The sequence below is a fragment of the Leucoraja erinacea genome, chromosome 12, assembly GCF_028641065.1.
Source record: "Leucoraja erinacea ecotype New England chromosome 12, Leri_hhj_1, whole genome shotgun sequence".
NCBI lineage: Eukaryota > Metazoa > Chordata > Chondrichthyes > Rajiformes > Rajidae > Leucoraja > Leucoraja erinaceus.
In genome coordinates, this window is record NC_073388.1 from 26271121 (window position 1) to 26290347 (window position 19227).

The 19227-nt window shown below is 41.8% G+C and overlaps 1 protein-coding gene across 4 annotated transcripts in view; it reads left to right on the forward strand.

Moving 5' to 3' along the window:
- The window catches only part of dacha (dachshund a), a 357634-nt gene extending 339145 nt beyond the window's left edge, over nucleotides 1-18489 (forward strand). For all 4 annotated transcript variants that reach the window (XM_055643885.1, XM_055643882.1, XM_055643883.1 and 1 more), the window contains one exon: nucleotides 17903-18489. In XM_055643885.1, coding sequence (XP_055499860.1) covers nucleotides 17903-17937 — 35 coding nt within the window. In that variant the 3' untranslated portion in view covers nucleotides 17938-18489. The remainder of the gene's footprint in view (nucleotides 1-17902) is intronic.
- Nucleotides 18490-19227: the final 738 nt, after the last annotated feature.

A 19227-nucleotide genomic window follows, 5' to 3' on the forward strand; every position in this document is an offset into this window, starting at 1 on the left:
AAACTAATCTCATCGGCCACCACATGATCCATGCCTCTCCGTCAACCAATCTAATAGCTTCTTAAACACCACCATCGTATCTGCCTCCACCACCACAACTAGCATCGTGTTCTAGACACCCACCACCCTCCAGAACCACACATACCGCATAGGTGGTATCATAGGCAGTGAAGATAGTTAGCAAATGTAACAGCAGGACCATTCGTTGTCAGCTGGAAAAGTGGGCCGAGGAATGCCAATGATGTTTAATGCAGATAAGTGTAAGGTTTTGCACTTTGGCAAGTCAAACCAGGGCAGGACATCCAGAGTGAATGGTAGGGTCCTGGAGCAGAGGTATCTAGGAGTACAGGTATATAGTCCCCACCACAGGTAGATAGGGAAAGCTTTAGGTACATTGGCCATCATCAGTCAGGGTATACAATATAGAAGTTGGGACAATAGGCCACATTTGGAGTTTTGTGTTTTGTTCAGTCACCCTGCCGGAGGAAGGATGCCATTAAGCTGGAAAGAGTGCAGAGGAAATTTACAAGGATGTTGCCAGTACTCAAGAGCCTGAGCTATTGGAAAAGGTTAGGCAGGCCAGGAATTTATTCCTTGGAGTGCAGGAGGCTGAGGAGTGATCTTATAGCAGTGTATATAATGATGAGAAGAATAGTTAGTGAGGGAGGGGGATTCAAGAACCAGAGGACATAGATTAATGATGATATGAACCTGAGGGGCAACCTTTTCACTCAGATGGTGGTGTTTATATGGAATGAGCTGTCAGAGGAGGTAGTTGAGGCAAGTATTACAGTAGTATTTAAAAAACATGGATGGGTACATCGATAGGAAAGGTTTAGATGGATATGGGGGCAAATGGGACTAGCTTTAATGGAGTTATGCCCTCTGGCCTTTGGGATTTCAGCCCTGGGAAAGAATTCTGATGTCTACCTTGTCCATGCTACTCGTAATTTTATATACTGTACTTCTGATAGAAGGTCCACTCTCGACTTCTGGCATTTCAGAGCGAACAACCCAAGTCTGTCTAACTTCGCCTTATAGATAATACCCTTTAATCCAGGCAGCATTCTGGTTTCCATAGAAACATAGAATATAGGTGCAGGAATAGGCCATTCGGCCCTTCGAGCCAGCACCACCATTCAATATGATCATGGCTGATCATCCAAAATCAGTACCCCATTCCAGCTTTTTCCTCATTTCCCTTGATTCTGTTAGCCCTGAGAACTAAATCTTTCTCTTGAAAACATCCAGTGAATTGGCCTCCACGGCCTTCTGTGGCAGAGAATTCCACAGATTCACAACTGTCTGGGTGAAAAAGTTTTTCCTCATCAGTCCTAAATGGCCTACCCCTTATTCTTAAACTGTGACCCCTGGTTCTGGACTCCCCCAACATCGAGAACATTTTTCCTGCAATCCTACATGGACTACCCTCAAGTCCACAGGAACTGATCCAGATTCGAGAAAACATTGAAAAATGATCACCAATGCATCCACAATTTCTAGGGCCACCTCCTTGAGTACTCTGGGATGCAAACCATCAGGCCCTGAGGATTTATCTGCCTTTAGTCAATAGACAATAGGTGCAGGAGTTTAGGCCATTCGGCCTTTTGAGCCAGCACTGCCATTCAATGTGATCATGGCTGATCATCCCTAATCAGTACCCCGTCCCTGCCTTCTCCCCATATCTCCTGACTCTACTATTTTTAAGAGCAATATCTAGCTCTCTCTTGAGAACCTGCCTCCACCGCCCTCTGAGGCAGAGAGTTCCACAGACTCACCACTCTCTGTGAGAAAAAGTGTTTCCTCGTCTACGTTCTAAATGGCTTACTCCTTATTCTTAAACTGTGGCCCCTGGTTCTGGACTCCCCCAACATCGGGAACATGTTTCCTGCCTCTAGAGTGTCCAAACCCTTAACAATCTTATATGTTTCAATGAGATGCCCTCTCATCCTTCTAAACTGCAGAGTGTACAAGCCCAGCTGCTCCATTCTCTCTGCATATAACAGTCCCCCCATCCCGGGAATTAAACTTGTAAACCTATGCTGCACTCCCTCAATAGCATGAATGTCCTTCCTCAAATTAGGGGACCAAAACTGCACACAATACTCCAGGTGTGGTCTCACTAGGGCTCTGTACAACTGGAGAAGGACCTCTTTGCTCCTATATTCGATTCTTCTTGTTATAAAGGCCAACATGCCATTCGCTTTCTTCACTGCCTGCTGTACCTGCATGCTTACTTTCATACACTGATGAACAAGGACCCCCGGATCCTGTTGTACTTCCCATTTTCTCAACTTGACACCATTTAGATTGTAATCTGCCTTCCTGTTTTTGCTACCAAAGTGGATAACCTCACATTTATCCGCATTAAACTTCATCTGCCATGCATCTACCCACTCCCCCAATCTGTCCAAGTCACCGTGCATTCTCATAGCATCCTCCTCACAGTTCACACGGCCACTCAGTTTTGTGTCATCTGCAAATTTGCTAATGTTACTTTGAATCCCTTCATACAAATCATTGATGCATATTGTAAATAGCTGCGGTCCCATCACCAAGCCTTGCAGTCCCAGTAGTTTATCTAACACAATTTTTTGAGAATGTAACAAGTAGAATGGATAAGGGAGAGTCAGTGGATGTGGTATATCTGGACATTCAAAAAGCCTTTGACAAGGTCCCACACAAGAGATTAGTGTGCAAAATTAGTGCACATGGTATTGGGGATAGGGTTTTGACATGGATAGAGAACTGGTTGGCAGACAGGAAGCAACTAGTAGCAATTAACGGATCCTTTCCAGAATGGCAGGCAGTGATGCTCGGTGCTGCGACCCCAGTTGTTTACGATATACGATTTAGACAAGGGAATTAAATGTAACATCTTTAAGTTTGCGGATGACACAAAGCTGGGTGGCAGTGTGAGCTGCGAGGAGTAAGCTATGCTGCAGGGTGACTTGGATAGGTTGGGTGAGTGGGCAGAAGCATGGCAGACTAATGTGGATTCCCTTCAGTTCCTCCCTCCCACTAGATCCTCGGACCCCTAGTATTTCCGGGAGATTGTTTGTGTCTTCCTTAATGAAGACAGAACCAAAGTACTCGTTTAACTGTTTCCCAATATAAATATCCTTGTTTCCCAATATAAATTCACCTGTCTCTGACTGTAAGGGACCTACATTCGTCTTCACTAATCTTTTCCTCTTTACATACCTAAATACACTTTTACAGTCAGTTTTTGTATTCCCTGCAAGCTTTCTTTGATACTCTTTTTTCCCCATCTTAATTAACTCCTTTGTCCTACTCTGTTGAGTTGTAAATTTCTCCCACGTCAGCCACGGTTGAGCCGCCTTCCCAGTTTTATTTTTTCGCCAGACAGGGATGAACAATTTCTGGAATTCTGCAGTCTTTAAATCTTCACCATTGCATCTCCAATGTCAACACTTTAAGTTTAATTTGCCTGTCCATCCTAGCCAATTCCCGTCTCAAACCTTCAAAGACTCCTTTATTCAAGTTCAGGACCCTAGTCTCTGAATTAACTTTGTCACTCCATCCTAATGCAGAATTGCACCATATTATGGTCACTGTTGCCCAAGGGGTTTCCAATGGGATCCCACTATTGGCCACATCTTCCCGTCTCCACCCCTTTTTGCTTTCCGCAGAGACCATTCCCTCCACAACTCCCTGGCCAATTCGTCGCTTCCCACTAAAACCACCCCCTCCCAGATACTTTCCTCTGCAACCGCAGGAGCTGCAACACCTGTCCCTTTACCTCCCCCATCGAATCCATCCAAGGATCCTCACTCTCCATCCCACTCCCCATTCTGAGTTCTCCCACCTGTCTTACTGTCTCCAACTACATTCTATCTCTTCTAATTTTGCTAGCCCTTGCTGTCTGCTCCCCTTCCTTAACCCTCTAGCTGTCTCCTCCCACCCTCCTATCTGCCCGCCCTCGGGCTCCTCCTCCTCCCCTTTTCCTTCCTTCTCCCCCCCCACCCCCCATCAGTCTGAAGAAGGGTTTCGACCCGAAACGTCGCCTATTTCCTTCACTCCCTAGATGCTGCTGCACCCGCTGAGTTTCTCCAGCAATTTTGTGTGCCTACATCCTATCTCTGTCCACCCCCCCCCCCCCCCCCCCCCCCCCACACTCCTCTTACATCAGTCTGAAGAAGGGTCTCGACCCGAAATATCATCCATTCCTTCTGTCCAGAGATGCTGCCTGCCCACTGGGTTACTCCAGCATTTTGTGTCTACCCAGCATTCTGGTAAATCTCTTCTGCACCTTCTCAAAAGCCTCCATATCCTTCCTGCAATACTCCAGATACAGCTTATCCTGTCCAATGAAGCTGCATCTTGACTTCCTAACTTGTGCACTCAATGCCCCTACCAATGAAGGAAATTATATCATACACCTTCTTTACCACTCTACTTGTCTTTATCGTTCAAGTCAATGTTTGATCTTCACTCTTCACAGTACTATGAAGGCAAAACTATGAGGGTGTGGCTTTACACAGGCATTTTACCATCTGAATCTCAAACTCAATGCAGAAATTAGACCTATAAAGACATATTGTAAGAATTGCAATGTGGAGCTGCAAACACAGGGGATACAGGTTGGAAAATTGAGTGTGTATGATTGGTCTACTATGACTGAAGCACATTTTCTGTAATTCCTTCTTTGTTCTAAGTAGAAGACAAAGAGTTTGATCTTCAGTTCATCATTCTCTATGGCAGAGATGTTATCCTATGAGGAATTAGATATATATAATGCAGGCGTTTGATATTTGAATCTGTTTTTAGGGATATGACTGATCTTAGGACAAAGTTACAATTAACCTAGAGACAGTGGGGTGCTGACTGACCACTCCTCCTCATTGCCCCCATTCTATAATTTTCTCTCAAACAGTGACCAAGGCACCGACCATCGAGACCCACCAGCAACTGATTTTTTTTTTTAACCAATTGTCTTAATTTGCTTGAACTGTATTCCAACAGTTAATATTACAGATAAGAATATTGTTTCAGTGGAAGGGTCCCAAAATTTAGAAAAAGAGAAACATTATATGATTCCTGATAAGGCTTCAGATAAGTATTAGGTATTTCAATTACAACATTGAATTGACTGACAACTGAATTAATTTAGAAATATTTTTATGAGGAAGAGTCTTTAGTGGTGTTTTTTAAAATCCACTTAACTTGTGTAGTTTAAATGAAGCATGTATACTACATTGTAAGAAAAGCCACTGACAGGTGTGATCCCACCAAGTGTGAAGCGATTTTGTTCCCGCTGGATTGATTTACTTTCTCCATGGTCACAATATTATCTAATAGTAGATCTGTGTTAAAATTGTGATTACGGTTAAATAATGAAACATGTCCAGTGCTTTCATGTCTGAAGTGCCTTCCATTTGCCTTGAATCTGCCTTATTGCAAAGTAAATGTTCAAAGGATCATCAAACGAGGTAATTTGAAGCTTTCTTGTGAAGTTAAACAGTTTTCATTTTTAAAAAATGTTGCTTTCAGCCACACAAAACCTTATGGGTAGTGGGGGTAAATATAATCCCAATGTAAATAGTACTGTAAAACATATTCATGAAGGAAATAATGTACAGAGCATTGCACGTTTAAGGCAACAAGTTTCCCCTTTTCTATATTCAGGCTCTGCCACATGGGGACCATTTCCATTCATTGAGAACCATCAAATGGGCTATGAATTTATCACTGGTTTCTGATACCTTTATGGGATGGATGATTGTTAGTGCCAACTGCATAAAAATCAGCCCATGGCAGATGGTGCTTTTTCCACAAGAAAGAAAACAATTCCAGACATCAACAAAGAGCAATGACATTTAATCAAATAGATCCAGTAAGTGCAGTCACCATCAGAACAGGAGGCAGCCAGTTACTCTCTGGATAAAAAAAAATATTGAAACCAAATAGCATAAATTGCAGAGAAAAGCCCACAATGAATTGTAAACTTTTAGATGGGGAGAAAATCCACAGAATCAAGATGTTTACACTGATGAATGACATACAGTGAATGCTCATTATATTATGGATTCCAGTGCAGTAAAGCATCAATATTACATTTTGCTCGCTATACTCAGCTGCATATGGTACATTCCCTCTTCTAGACAATTGTGGGAAATTTTTGCATCATTTGGACAATGCCTCTTTTGTTAAGAAACTTTTACGGAATCTCCTGTGATTGTCTTGGAGATTAGCTATAACTACTTTCTTAATGTTGCCGGGAAGACTCTAGCTTTGCGGTTTGGTTTATCTCTGGAGAGTTTTGTTTGCTCTGATTGTGGAGTCAGCAGCAATACAGAAGAAGTGCTGGTGTGGTGTTAGCTCTTTTTCAAAATCAATTAACACATTTAACACACAGAAGAACAACCTTTACCCAGCATTAGCTTTAACACGCTTTTGCAGCAAACATTAAGGGACTTGTGCATTGACAAGATGCATAAAACCTTTCAAATGTACTACACACACGGCAGTCAGATTATGCCAAAAATAATTGAGAACAATGAATGCATTCATTAAAATCATAAAGCAAGAAAAATGCAATTGAATTGTATCATCAAAAATACAAATACTGCTATTTGGAAAGATCTGCAGACTTGCACGATACCGTCTGAGAACTGACATGATTTGTCAGCATTTGCACATGAACCTCGAGGGCTAGAACATCACTTTCTGCAAGGACTTTAGCTTCTGCCCCGAGAGGTGCGAGAGGAATGTGTTGCTGGATCTTAGAAGTAGATTTTTGTTGTAGCGGGGTTGAGGAAGGGATGTAGAGGTGGAGGGATTGGCAGTAGTGGTGTGATGCAGAAAAGGGGAAGGGAGAGTGTGAGTATATCTCTGGAAATGTAGACATGGCCCTTGTATTTGCAGCATTACCAGAGACTCACGGTATATTTATATTAGGTTTATCTTTGGCATTGATGTGAGGGATGTATTCTTACATGTTAAGGTTCCAGACTGGATTATTCTGCTGCATGCTCACGGTCATAAACGTTAATTATTTTTTGTAAAGTATCGATGAAGTTTTTTAGACAAAATTCCCAAGCCTTAGTGATACTCTGGAGAATTCCCAAACTGCTTTCTTCCCAATTGCTATTCTTGTTTATATCCTTCCTGTCCCTGCCTGTACATTAGATCATGGTGTAGGCTCTGAAACACACTATAAACTCACAAAGCTACTAATTAGCCTTTTCCTGTTCTTAATGAACTAAACAGTGGCTTTAGAATTAAGATTGGATTATCACAGTTCTGCTAGTTTTTATTTGCTCTAAAAGTTTGTGTTGAAAGACAATACAAAATTATAGCAGTAACTCACTAAACTGCACAAAAGGGCTGTTGTGCATGAGACATTTTCATTTAGAAACATATTTAGTTTAGTTTGCTTTAGAGACATAGAGTGGAAACAGGCCCTTCGGCCCATCGAGTCAGCATCAACCAACGATTCTCGTGCATTAACACCATCCTACACACACTAATTAAACATTTATACCAAGGCAATTTACCTACAAACCTGTACGTCCTTGGAGTGTTGGGAGGAAACGGAAGATCTCAGAGAAAACCCACGCAGGTCACGGGGTGAATATGCAAACGCCATATAGACGGCACACGTAGTCAGGATCGAACCTGGGTCTCTGGAGCTGTAAGGCAGCAACTCTACCGCTGCGTAACCGTGCTGCCCAAACTTTTCACGAAAGCTGCGAACTGTGCAGGCATTACACAAATCAAATGGCTGGTACTTATTCAAAAATAAACTGCTGGAGGAACTCACCAGATCAGTCAGCATCTGTGGAGGGAATAGGCCGAAGACGTTCTGGGTACGACCTTTCTTCAGGTTCTAGAAATATATCCTGGAAAACGAAGCCCAGAGCAGTGGGAGTCACTGCGTGAGGCCTGGAAGTTGCTGGCATCTGAAGAAAAGTCCCAACCTAAAATGTCAGTCTGAAGAAGGGTCTTTCTTGACCATAGAAACATAGAAACATAGAAAATAGTTGTGGGAGTAAGCCATTCGGCCTTTCGAGCCAGCACTGCCATTAAATATGATCATAGAAACATAGAAACATAGAAAATAGGTGCAGGAGTAGGCCGTTCGGCCCTTCGAGCCTGCACCGCCATTCAATATGATCATGGCTGATCATCCAACTCAGTATCCTGTACCTGCCTTCTCTCCATACCCCCTGATCCCTTTAGCCACAAGGGCCACATCTAACTCCCTCTTAAATATAGCCAATGAACTGGCCTCAACTACCTTCTGTGGCTGAGATTCCACAGATTCACCACTCTGTGTGAAAAAAAAAATTTCATCTCGTTCCTAAAAGACTTCCCCCTTATCCTTAAACTGTGACCCCTTGTTCTGGACTTATCCAACATCAGGAACAATCTTCCTGCATCCAGCTAGTCCAACATCTTAAGAATTTTGTAAGTTTCTATAAGATCCCTCTTCAATCTTCTAAATTCTAGCGAGTACAAGCCAAGTCTATCCAGTCTTTATTGATATGAAAGTCCTGCCATCCCAGGAATCAGTCTGGTGAACATTCTCTTTAATCCTTCTATTGCAAGAATGTCTTTCCTCAGATTAGGAGACCAAAACTGTACACAATACTCCAGGTGTGGTCTCACCAAGGCCCTGTACAACTGCAGTAGAACCATCCTGCTCCAATACTCAAATCCTTTTGCTATGAATGCTAACATACCATATGCTAACATACCATTCGCTCTCTTCACTGCCTACTGCACCTGCATGCCTACTTTCAATGACTGGTGTACCATGACACCCAGGTCTTGTTGCATCTCCCCTTTTCCTAATCAGCCACCATTCAGATAATAGTCTACTTTCCTGTTCTTGCCACCAAAGTGGATAACCTCACATTTATCCACATTATACTGCATCTGCCACACATTTGCCCACTCACCCAACCTATCCAAGTCACCTTGCAGCCTCCTAGCATCCTCCTCGCAGCTAACACTGCCCCCAGCTTTGTGTCATCCGCAAACTTGGAGATGTTGCATTCAATTCCCTCGTCCAAATCATTAATATATATTGTAAATAGCTGGGGTTCCAGCACTGAGCCTTGCGGTACCCCACTAGTCACTGCCTGCCATTCTGAAAAGGACCCGTTCACTTCTACTCTTTGCTTCCTGTCTTCCAGCCAGTTCTCTATCCACGTCAATACCGAACCCCCAATACCGTGTGCTTTAAGTTTGCATACTAATCTCTTATGTGGGACCTTGTCGAAAGCCTTCTGAAAGTCCAGATATAACACATCCACTGGTTCGCCCTTATCCACTCTACTAGTTACATCCTCGAAAATAAGATTTGTCAGACATGATTTACCGTTCATAAATCCATGCTGACTTTGTCCAATGATTTCACCACTTTCCAAATGTGCTGCTATCCCATCTTCAATAACTAGCATTTTCCCCACTACTGATGTTAGACTAACTGGTCTGTAATTCCCTGTTTTCTCGCTCCCTCCCTTTTTAAAAGGTGGGGTTACATTAGCTACCCTCCAATCCTCAGGAACTACTCCAGAATCTAAAGAGTTTTGAAAAATTATCATTAATGCATCCACTATTTCTGGGGCTACTTCCTTAAGTACTCTGGGATGCAGCCTATCTGGCCCTGGGGATTTATCGGCCTTTAATCCATTCAATTTACCTAACACCACTTCCCGACTAACCTGGATTTCACTCAGTTCCTCCATCTCATTTGACCCCCGGTCCCCTGCTATTTCCGGCAAATTATTTATGTCTTCCTTAGTGAAGACAGAACCAAAGTAGTTATTCAATTGGTCTGCCATGTCCTTGTCCCCCATGATCAATTCACCTGTTTCTGACTGCAAGGGACCTACATTTGTTTGAACTAATCTTTTTCTCTTCACAAATCTATTAAAACTTTTGCAGTCAGTTTTTATGTTCCCTGCCAGTTTTCTTTCATAATCTATTTTCCCTTTCCTAATTAAGCCCTTTGTCCTCCTCTGCTGGACTCCCAGTCCTCTGGTAGGCTGCTTTTTCTGACTAATTTGTATGCTTCATCTTTTGTTTTGATACTATCCCTGATTTCCCTTGTTATCCACGGATGCACTTTGTTGTAGTTCATCCACCCAGTCTTTAAATGCCTTCCATTGCATTTCCACCGTCAACCCTTTAAGAATCAATTGCCAGTCTATCTTGGCCAATTCCCATCTCATTCCCTCAAAGTTACCTTTCTTTAAGTTCAGAACCCTTGTTTCTGAATTAAATACGTCACTCTCCATCCTAATGAAGAACTCAACCATATTATGGTCACTCTTGCCAAAGGGGCCACGCACAACAAGACTGCTAACTAACCCTTCCTTATTACTCAATACCCAGTCTAGAAAAGCCTGCTCTCTTGTTGGTTCCTCTACATGTTGGTTTAGAAAACTATCCCGCATACATTCCAAGAAATCCTCTTCCTCAGCACCCCTGCCAATTATATGTAGATTGAAGTCACCCATTATAACTGTTTTACCTTTGTTGCACGCATTTTTAATTTCCTGTTTAATGCCATCCCCAACTTCACTACTACTGTTAGGTGGCCTGTACATAACTTCCACTAGCGTTTTCTGTCCCTTAGTGTTTCGCAGCTCTGCCCATATCGATTCCACATCCTCCAAGCTAATGTCCTTCCTTTCTATTGCGTTAATCTCCTCTCTAACCAGCAACGCTACCCCACCTCCTTTTCCTTTCTGTCTATCCCCCCTGAATACTGAATATCCCTGGATGTTCAGCTCCCAGCCTTGGTCACCCTGGAGCCATGTCTCCGCGATCCCAACTATATCATATTCATTAATAACTATCTGCACATTCAACTCATCCACCTTATTACGAATGCTCCTTGCATTGAGACACAAATCCTTCAGGCTTGTTTTTACAACACTCTTACTCCTTATACATTATGTTGAAAAGTGGCCCTTTTTGATTTTTGCCCTGGATTTGTCTGCCTGCCACTTTTACTTTTCACCTTTCTACCTATTGCTTCTACCCTCATTTTACACCCCTCTGTCTCTTTGCTCATACTCCCATCCCCCTGCCACATTAGTTTAAATCCTCCCCGACAGCACTAGCAAACTAGTGGCTGATCATCCAAAATTAGTAACCCTTTCTGGTTTTTTCCCCATATCCTTTCATTCCCTTAGCCCTAAGAGCTAAATTTAACTCTCTCTTGAAAACATCCAATGAACCGGCCCCCACTGTCTTCTGTGGCAGAGAATTCCACAGATTCACAGCTTCCTGGGTGAAAAGGTTTTCCCTCATCTCAGTCCTAAATGGCCTAAACTGTGAACCCTGTTTCTGGACTCCCCCAACATCGGGAACATTTTTTTCTTGCATCTATACTGTCTAATCCTCCAATCCTTATATGTTTCTGTACAATCCCCTCTCATCCTAAATTCCAGTGAATACAAGCCCAGTCAACCCATCCTTTCATCATATGTCAGCCCTGCCATCCCGGGAATTAACCTGGTGAAGCTACGCTGCACTCCCTCAATAGCAATAATGTCCTTCCTCAAATTAGGAGACCAAAATTGCATCAATACTCCAGGTGACGTCTGATCAGGCCCCTGAAAACTGTAGTAGGACCTCCTTGCTCCAATACTCAAATCCTCATGACCAGAAATGTCATCTATCCATTTCCTTCCACAGATGCTGCCTGACCTGTTTCTGCAGTTTTATATTTGCTCAGGATTTCAGCAACTGCAGTTTCTAGTGTCTCCAGTTGACTGCATTTACAGTGTTTCTGAACCAGTTTTTCTTCCCTTTAGACAAAATAAAATTACATTTTAGAGGGAAATCAGGAAAGGAGACAAACAAATAGCGTTCAAACTAGAAGAGAGTTGTTTGTGAGAAAAAGAGGGTGAAGAATTCCCCGAGGACCTAGTAATTGGTAATTACTAGACCTTCAGAATTGCTGGCTGTCTGATCCAATTAAATGTTCTAATTTAACATGGAGTCCAATTACTTAAAGCAGAGGTCGGCAACCTACTTTATGCGGCCCATAACCCAAAATCATCCGGTCCGCAGGCGGATTTATTTCCCCGTAATCATCCGGCCCACCGAGCATCCCGAGCAGTGGCCGGGCACCCGAGCAGCAGACAAACGCCCCGACCAGCGGCCAGGCGTCCAGAGCGCGGCCGAGCTCTGGCTGTACCGCGCCTCCTTAAGAAAGAACTGCAGATGCTAGAAAAATCGAAGGTAGACAACAATGCCGGAGAAACTCAGCAGGTGAGACTTGCAAGGATTCACCCGCTGAGTTTCTCCAGCATTTTTGTCTACATTCTGTGAACACGTGATATGATGCCTGCCATCTAGGGCAGAATGGGGCGGGATCCATGAACACACGATAGATGTGGCCCGCCATCCGCTCACAGACATGCGTCCCGGCCCCTATGCAGAACAAGGTTGCCGACGCCTGACCTAAAGCAATGTTGATCAGGGAAAGGAAGGTGACACAATGAATAAGAAGGTGGCCAGCACATCAAGAGTTCAGTGCATTGATAACAAATCTGATGGCGGGTGACAGGCACTAGTAAGTTATTTATTTGATGCTCCCATTACTTGGGGAATGGAGGAATGTAAAGTAAAAAATGAAAGGGGACATCAGGGTTTGAATGGTAAAACTGAGAAACCAAAAGAACAATTAAAAAGATTGACCTGAAGGAATTCTATTTTAAACAAATTAGGTAGTTGCAACATTGGCTTAACTAAAGCTGTTTTAAAGTATGCTTTCTATTGGGCAAGAAAATAAAATAATTAGTTAGTTTAGTTTATTGTCATGGGAACCAGTCATCGGAAAGGCCACACACGGTTAATTGACAAAATCATCTTACTCACAGACATTAGAAACCCCCCTAAACTAATGTAGAACCTTTCTGGAGACCAGCGTGGGAGTGCAGACATTTCCCACCACCTACAGTGGGGAATCAACTTGAACAACTGGCACCAGTTGTATCATGTTGCAGGGAGATCTTCTTGGAATTTAGTGGAGGGGAATTATAATAAGTATCACGGTGAGTGGGAAGGAACTGTAGAGGTTGGTTTACACTGAAGATAGACACAAAATGCTGGAGTAACTCCATTGGTCAGGTAGCATTCTGGAGAAAAGGAATAGGCAACATTTTGCTTTGAGATCCTTCTTAAGTCTCAAGAAGCATTGGAGTGTCTACTGCTAAATATAAACAAAAACAAGTATTTAGAAGAAAATCTGAGTGTATATTATGTTAGAATTTCATTGATTTTGTTTGCTTAACTATAAATTCTATTGGAAAGTTGAAAACATCCAGAGTTTTTTTTTTTAAAGAAATGGAATCCCATATTGCACGAGTAATTAGCCTCCTGTTCATTTTTTCCACAGTTTTGTGGATGGGACTAGCTTTCATCCTTCTCCATCAAGTCATTTGCATTGCCAAAGGCCTTGTCAGTGTACAGAGCCTAGCAGCTTCTATTACTCCTATTAGGGAATCTGCACAATTTGGGTGTGATTTCTGTGAGACATTGGGTGTGACATGGACACCTTACCATTGTCAATAAATTCAGGTGCAATACTTGAATATAGGCCATAAATGTGTAGCTTTTCTTTAATCCTAAAGTTGGAATGCAGCTAAAATATAACTAAGTGGTTTAAATTAATATGGTATAAATAAAATATATAGGTTCTTATTTCCCCAAACATACCTGAAATACTCAGCTCTATATTGAATTACATGCAACTATAAAACTGCACTGATGATTACAGTTGCATTGTAGCCAGTTTAGTGAGATTAGTTTATCATCTTGTACTGGCTGTGCATACATTTCCTATCCAATTTCAAAAGAAATAACATTCCACTTGCATAACAAAGAATAATTGATGATGCTGCTTTTAGCATGGTGCAATAAGTACAAAAGTCAAAAAGAGATGAATCTTGCCTGTGAAGTAAAGCTTGTAATTACATAAGGCAAAAACTTTGCATTTATACAACACTCAAGAAAAATATGAAGGCTGCAGAAAACAGGCAGCAAAAGGAAGTCCGAAAGGGAGGGACAAACTTCAGAGGACTGAACGAAAAGTCCAAACAGAAAACTTTTGTGATCAAGTGGTATTGTGAGAAAATTAGAAGTGAGGATTGCAAAGACTGATTAAATTCAGTTTGATGCTAAAAGAGAAGCTAGGGACAGCAAAGTGTAATATTGTGCCAAAAGAATGAAGCAGATGTTCAGCACACAGCACTTGTGGAAATGGCAGAGCAGACATTAGAGGATTGGAAATAATCTTGAAGTTGATTAGTTGGCACTCAGTGTATTAGTGAAGCAAAGCAGGGCAAGTGCAGTGGGTATGTGGTGCTTGTGTAGCACTGCAATCGGCCTACCTACACTTAAAGTACTGTGAAGACTTCCGGTCTCTAAACCCTAAACAGTACATAGAAGATCTGGAGAATATACAGAGATGGAGACTAGATTGCAGCTTTCAGGAAAAATTGAACAGATTTGGACTCTTGAGAAATTAAAAGCAGAGCTATTTTAATATTGGAAATGAGTTGGACGTGTTTGTGAAAATTTTCAAATCATGTTTCCAGATGGAAAAGTTCTGCACAAGAAATCATACAAACAAAATTATTGAATAAGGAAATAAGCAGAGTAAATAGTATATAATAACTGTGTTGAAAGGGTGGAAAGATGTAAATGGAGTAGAAGGAGAGCCATGTGGATGATAAATGTGTATAGATTATTTGGGCCGAATTCCAGTATCTGTTTGGTTGGTTGTCTCTTATATTGTGCAAAATACTAAATTCTGAATCAGCTGATGTTGGCCATCAGTGGAGTTAGTAAAACAGATACATTTTATCACTAGTAGCGTCCAACTTCTTTAAATAGGGATTGGGGATGTAATGGTTTGTTGATGAGCTTTAGATGTAGAATGAAACATTGATCAAAAAAGGAAATAAAGCAACATGATTGCTAAGGGTTGTTGAGGATTTTTTGCACAAATAGATATCAAAGCAGGACCCAGTAAGACATGACACGGCGCAGTGGCCCAGCGGTAGAGTTGCTGCCTTACAGCGCCAGAGACCTGGGTTCTCCTGGATGCTGTCTGTACAGAGTTTGTACATTCTCCCCATGACCTGCATGGGTTTTCACCAGGTGCTCCTGTTTCCTCCCACACTCCAAAGAAGTGGGTTAATTGGCTTTGGTAAAATTGTAAATTGTCCCTAGTGTGTAGGGTAGTGTTGTGAGCCTGTCCCACTTAGGCGACTGCAGGAGACTATACAGTTGCCACATGTTTGCCACATGTTCGCGGGTGGTCGCCGTGGAATCGCCTTCATGGTTGTGAGGAGTTCCTGCATTCTGGGAACTAGTTGCGCCCTCATTATGGTTGCCGTGAATTTTTCAATATGTTGAAAAATTAGCGGCGACCAGAATGAAGGCGCCATGGAGAGTAGCGAGAATTTTCGAGCCGTAGGTGGGTCGGCAGGAGGTCCTAGTGGGTTGCCAGGAGGTCAGAGGTTCTCGTAGATTGGATTGGAGCCGGTGCTGACTGGTGATTTCTATTGGCTCATTGGGGGGAAAAAAACACAGTTGTTTTCAGAACCAAGGATAACTGACCGGCAATGTTAAATGTCCGCCGAGCTTCACAGAACGGCTTCTTAGAAGTTTTCTCCCCCTAATAATATATTATTAATTGACTAATAATTGACTCTATTAGCGGAAAGATGCAATTCTGATCTAATATTATAAGTGCCTCAGTCTTTGGAAGCAACACCAGCAATTTATTAAATCTGACTACATGCGGCACAGTGGTAGAGTTGCTGCCTCACAGCCCCAGAGACCGGGGTTCGATCCTGACCATGGGTGCACCGGTTTCCTCTCACACTCCAGAGATTACAGGTTTGTAAGTTAATCGGCTTCGGTAACATTGTAAAATTGTCCCTGGAGTGTATAAGAATAGGTGGTCGGCGCGGACTCGGTGGGCCGAAGGGCCTGTTTCCGCGCTATATCTCTAAAATCTGAAGTTAGGTAATGTCTAAAGGAACTGCAGATGCTGGTTAATATGCACAAAAGGACACAAAATGTTGGTGTAACTCAGCAGGTAAGTCAGATCTGGGAAGAAAAACATAAAAAGCTGGAGTAAGTCAGCGTGTCAGGCAGCATCTCTGGAGAAAAAAAATAGGTGACGATTCGAATCGGAACCCTTCTTCAGACATCCTAATCGGAATTGAGTCTGAAGATGTGTCTCGTCCCGAAACATCACCTATTTTTCTCCAGAGATGCTGCTTGACTCGCTGAGTTACTCCAGCTTTTTGTGTCTGTCTTCGTTTTAAACCAGCATGTGCAGTTCATTCCTTTACACGGGTCTCTGGAGAACATTGATTGGTAGCGTTCCGGACCCTGCTTCGGAAAGGCATCGATTACTGGTTGGCGAGGACTCCGAGCTGTATCTCTCAAAGAAGTACATGTGAAAAATTTCTCACGGACCATAAAAATGCGGGACCTTTCAGTAAAGTCCCTTTTAAAGATTATAGTTATTTTCTTGAATCTCATTAACATAACTCATGAATAAGTTGATATCCATATGCGGATGCAAATCTTTATTTTTTAAATTCAATCCCACAGAAGACAATTTTTACTCACCTTCTGTCCCCTCTGTCCAGCTTCCGGGTTCACCGTTCGCAGGAGTTCCCACGGTACACGCAAGAGTCAGTACGGATATCGCACTGGCCACTACGTGCATATAATTTTGCAATGTTCAACCACAAGTGTACAAGTCACTGTTGGAGAAATTCAAGCTTGTTTGAATTTTCTCCCGAGTCACCAAGTTACACGATTACCTGCCGTTAGCGCCACGGTGGTCCACGGTGGTCCACGAATGCCGTACGGTTATCGCAAGAGGTTCCCACGATGTTCAACTCTGGTTAACTCTTGCGTCAAGTCACCCCGTGAGAAAGGGGTTTGAAAGACCGAACTCTGTAATCTTCCATTAATGCACATAACTACTGCACCATCAAAGGGAACTACAGGAAGTGCTGCCACAAAAAGGTAGTTAATATTGTTGGGCCCACACCACCCTGGCCACACTCTCATCTTACTATCACTGTCATGAAGAAAAGATAGAGTCTGAGAACTATGACCTCCAGGTTCAAGAACAGCTTCTTCCCAATAATCATCAGGCTTTTGAACTGTACAACCCTGACCACAACCGTAGCACAACAATCTACTAAGGACATAATTTTGGTTTTGCAAATGGTCTGGTGACCTAGTATTACTAATTGATTTATTTAGTAATTTATTTATTATTGATTGTTATATACTTATTGTGTAAATGGGCCTGTAAAGCTGCAGCAAGTTAGAATTTTATTGTTCCATTCCTGGTACATATGACATATAAACACACTTGACACTTGATTCTTCATGCTGTTGCTTTGATTACACCACTTGCATGGCAAAGCATTTACTTATTGAGGATGTAATTGAGAGAAGGTTAAACAGAGTAAATTTATTGTTAAATGTTGCATCTTTGTAGATAAAAACAGTATTTGGTTGATGGATTTGAGTGCATGGGCTGAATCCTCATTCCCTACCTTGACATTCCCTGACAATCTTTCTGCTATCAAATGTATCACCACCACTCCTGTGGCAACTTCAGCACACTGGAACCCTACATATACCAAAAGTGAAAGCCTCTTAAATAAGGAAGAGCACCATCTAGTGAGCGGAAGGATACTCAGTAATAATAATACAAACTATACGTATGCATGTATCTTGTACCTGTTGTAGAATCTCACCACAGATAATAAATTTATGATATTTGTATTGAATTTTGGGTCAGTTGAATGGTGATATTATGATAATTTTAAATTCCAGTTCTTTACTAATTGTTTCTATTGTCTTGCAGATAGACCATACATGAAAACATCCATCCTGTATTGAGAGGCGTTTTATACCAAACTGAACCATGTAATGACAACATTTCCACACTCCAATGAAACCAAGTCTGGGTACAGCAAATACTTCAAGCCATTTTCAGTCGAAGCAACCTCTGTTCATGCATTTTAAAAAGGAAAACAAATAACCACGCACATTGTGGTGGATTAGTACTGTAGCATCATCTGTGCTGCAGATAAAGTTGCCAATGTGGTGAAGTTTTTATACTATAGTTGCTGCACCAGAACATTTTACCTGTTAAAAGCCATGCCTTGTTGGTTAAAACATCGTGTGCCATGTTAATTTAAAGCACACCAACAGCCAACACAAACAGAAGAGACATTGCAGATTGGTGAATTTACGGCACATCAGGCTTGATACAAGGCTGTGAAGAACAATTAGCCCAGAAGCAGCTGAAGAGCTTTGTAATTAATGGCTGAAGAAATCCTGCAACAAAACTGTTCATTGTAATTATTAATAAAGCTTTCTCTGTTAAAACTGGTCTATTTAAAAAAAAAGGGCCCCATTTAGAAATAAAATGTGGAAAAAGCAGCAAAGTTTTGCTGAATAATGGTGCCCTTCAGTTTTGTGATCCATCTGCAAGAAAAGCATTGATTTGTCATTAACATCTTTTACACTCCACTCAAATATTGGGGAAGGAAGTGAGATATATGCAGTAGAATATTAGGAAATGAAATCTTTTTAAATGGTTAGTTGCTCGTATAAGCTACCATAATTTTGTTCAAAATATTTAGTTTAAATTTCAACTCTGACCAGTAAAAAGGAATGTTGACTAGTAAAGATACCATGTTAATAGAACTTTCAGTTTGTCTTTTGTCTTTGCAGAGCTGTTCACAAAACATTGACCCTGCTGTTCAATTCAAATTGACAGTAAAATTGGTGCTGATGTTAGTTATTGTTTATAGCTTTGTAGTGGAGTATATATACCACAAGCTCACTGCATATCACGTGCAGACATTGTTAAAGGAAGATTATACACAATGCAGCACTGTAAAAATCTCAGTGGCAAATGGCTTATGTCTGCACTCTGTTCCAAATAGGAACTTGTTCCAATGTAATCATCACTTTAAGTGAAGAAATGAATTGTAAATAACTGGAAGTAAATTAAGAGTCTTCTGTTGGGTAGCGCAGATCATTTATATTTTTGCTTCAGTTAACTGCCTTATTAATGATTTATAGATGTGTATGCAGCTGGAAAAACAGCTGAGTTACACTCCCTATCTCACACTTAAGGAAAATTATACACATGAAATCCTCGACATAAAATTTTATAAG